The following is a 3,446-nucleotide window of genomic DNA, read 5'->3' on the forward strand; positions in this document are numbered from 1 at the left end:
CTTTGTTACCTCCTTGTCCCATGTAGTTACAGGATAAATACAATAGTTGTGAGCTGTAAATTAAAGTGGTGGCTGTTCCCCCCTTATTCCATGTAGTTTCAGGGTAAATACAACCGTTGCGGGCTGTAAATTAAAGTGGTGCTTGTTCTCCCCTTATTCCATGTAGTTACAGGGTAAATACAACATTTGCGGGCTATAAATTAAAGTGGTGCTTGTTCCCCCCTTATTCCATGCAGTTACAGGGTAAATACAACCATCGCAGACTGTAAATTAAAGTTGTGCTTGTTTCCCCCTTATTCCATGTAGTTACAGGGTAAGTGGCTACAACAAATTGCTCTGAAACAATTGTTTATATACACACATACATTATATATCAGGTAATATATCAATAAACATGATGACTGTTTTATTTATTTCAAATATTATTTGAAATTTGGGTTTTTAAATTAAAATCAAACAATATGACAACAGTAAAAACACAGGCAACACATAATAAAATATAAAAATGTATTACACCAGTTCAGAAAAAAGCAAAGCAACTCCATACTTATACAGTTAAACCAAATTCTTTTGAATAGCTCGTTTAAGAACAAATTTAAGATTTTGTTTAATTTGTTCATGTTTTTCACCCACTGATGAAAAGTTAAACTATTATGGTCAAACCATCACGTCAATAAACACACAGTGTATAAACACTGAAAGTCAAGAACTATAGTGAACTGACAGGATTTTACAATTTTGATCCACGTCCTCAAGCACATTTTGACTAATGTTAGTTCACAGTTCCTGGTTTCAATCGCCGCTCAATGTTGTGAGAACATACTCGGACAAAAGATATTCCTGTCAGGAGCGCCGCAAACATGGATAGACTCGTCTCAAGCGCCATTCCAGTGGTTTCCAGTTCCTGATCACCACATTCACTGGTCCAGTTGGGCGTTTGGATTGAAACAATAACCCAGCATTTTTAAAATGTAGGCCTACACAGTGTGTTTTTGCCAAATCGCTTGCAAATATAAGATTGTTGTTAGGTCATAGCCTACATACCACGTAATATTAGAATAGGTACCCCTTAGTTTCAAAATACTTACAGTAGAAATCATTTGTAATTTTACAGGTTATTACCCCTTTATTCCCCAAACTTCACATATTATTCCCTTATACCTACACAGAGGTACTGAATAGGTACACTATACTTACAAAAAAGTTACAGTGTCAATTCTGTTTACTTACGCAGTACGTTGCAGGTTTTAATCTAAAGAGTTACCCAATATTCCATGTTAAATGGCTAAACCATTGATTTGATGTAAAATGTTGATTAGGTCGACAGCATTTACAATAAGACATGGTGATAACATGAGAATGATAATAATGAAGCAAAATGCTCTGGATTTCTCAGAATCTGGAGAGCACAATACACTGAAGTAAGATACAGGAAGAACGAAACACCACTTCCGGTGAGGTGTAAAACTTTTGCCCGTTTGTGTCCAACTGTAGACTTGGGTTCAAGTAAAATGATGAGTGCTGAAGTACTGCATCAACATGTGCTTTACTGTGATTCTCACTTTCAGATTACTGCAGGAACATTTTATTTGTATGTCTGTGTAGAGAATATGAATTATTGAAACGCTTCCCACATGCAGTGCAGTGATACGGTTTCTCTCTAGTGTGGATCCTCTCGTGTGTTTTCAGAGCTGATGACTGACTGAATCTCTTGTCACAGTGTGAACACTTGTAAGGTTTCTCTCCAGTGTGAATCATCTCATGCAGTTTTAAATGGCTCATTAAAGTAAAAGTCTTCTCACACTCAAAGCACATGTACTTTCTCACACCAGTATGTATTTTCTGATGTTCTTTCAAACTTTTTAGTAATGAAAAACTATTTCCACACAAATGACATGAATGTGGTTTCTCCTTTGTATGAACTCTCAGGTGTTTCTTCAGGTATGAAGCTCTCAAAAATGTTTTGCCGCACTGATCACATGTGTACAGTTTATCTCTAGTGTGGATGTTCATATGATACTTAAAGTTTGATGATTGTGTGAATCTCTTCCCGCACTGATCACATGTGTGTGGTTTCTCTCCAGTGTGGATCCTCTCATGCCGTTTTAAACTGCTCGCTGTAGTAAAAGTCTTCTCACACTCAAAGCACATGTACTCTCTCACACCAGTATGTGTTTTCTGATGTTCTTTCAAACTCTGTAGTGATGAAAAACTCTTTCCACACAAATAACATGAATGTGGTTTCTCCTTTGTATGAACTCTCAGGTGCTGCTTCAGGTGTGAAGCTCTTACAAATGTTTTCCCGCACTGATCACATGTGTGCAGTTTCTCTCCAGTTTGGATGTTCATGTGATGCTTAAGGCTTGATGAATGTGAGAAACTCTTCCCGCACTGATCACATGCGTACGGTTTCTCTCCAGTATGAACTCTCATGTGAAGTTTAAGATGATGTTTGCATGTCCATCTCTTTCCACACTGAGTGCAGGTGAAAGATTTCTTGGCTCTTCTTTTCTTTAAATCTTTCTGAGTTTGAGAGCAACTCAAAGGTTTTTTTCCAGTTTTGAAGTGATTTTTTCCCTCAGCTTCACTCAATTCTTCATTCTCCTCATTTTCTTCAGTCAACTCTGAAATAAAAGTAAAAATGGTTTATTTTCATTAACTCATAAAAAAAGAAATGTGAAAATACATAAACGTGAACCCTGATGTAACAGCAGAAAGTAGACAATTGCTATACAACATTTTGATCATTTTGATGCAGTTTTATAAATACATCACGTACATTTGATCTATTAAACATGTTTGGTCAACTTTTTTTTTGTTGAAAAAAGTACCCAGTTTACAGAAAGTGTCTCTTATTATTTGATTATTTAGCTATATTACTGCAGAGCTCTACAGAATTGTTAAATTACAACAAAAACACTCTAAAGCTTAAAGCTACTTTATAACCGTCAGCATTATGAATGAAGAAGAATAAACACCAACCTGTTAGTTCTTCAGTATTCAGTATCTGTTTGATTCTGCAGGGTTCTGGATCTCTCATCTTCTCTCTGTCCTCTTTAATAAACTCAGTCTTTGCAGATTTCTTCCTGATGATTTGATGCTCGTCTTCTCTTGTAAACTGATGGGGATATTGCAGCATTTATTGGTGAATTGCTGAATGTGTGATTGCTGTGAGGAGCTTCACTGAACATGAATTTCTGTGTGGAAGAAGCAGATTTGCCAAAATAAACAATAAATCTGTTTACTTATTTTTAACTAATTTACACATTTAAACATTAGTATACATAAAGCAGATGGGCACACTTCAAGTATAACTCGTTTGAAGTAATGGTGCTTCATATAACATTATCCAGAGAAACAAATGTTAATGACAAATCCCCTGTGATGTTTGTACTGGCTACTGTATACAGGCCTCCAGGGCACCATACAGACTTTATTAAAGAATT

At 36.0% G+C, this 3,446-nt stretch overlaps 1 protein-coding gene across 1 annotated transcript; it reads right to left on the reverse strand.

Moving 5' to 3' along the window:
• Positions 1-1,608: 1,608 nt before the first annotated feature.
• On the reverse strand, positions 1,609-2,986 carry LOC107681003 (zinc finger protein 239-like; the record flags this gene model as incomplete). Its single annotated transcript, XM_016477114.1, has 3 exons — positions 1,609-1,858; positions 2,021-2,624; positions 2,983-2,986. Coding segments are annotated over 3 exons (858 nt in total), but the record flags the coding sequence as incomplete, so codon positions are not given.
• Positions 2,987-3,446: the final 460 nt, after the last annotated feature.

This window comes from Sinocyclocheilus anshuiensis, unplaced genomic scaffold, assembly GCF_001515605.1.
Source record: "Sinocyclocheilus anshuiensis isolate Anshui unplaced genomic scaffold, SAMN03320099.WGS_v1.1 scaffold2174, whole genome shotgun sequence".
NCBI lineage: Eukaryota > Metazoa > Chordata > Actinopteri > Cypriniformes > Cyprinidae > Sinocyclocheilus > Sinocyclocheilus anshuiensis.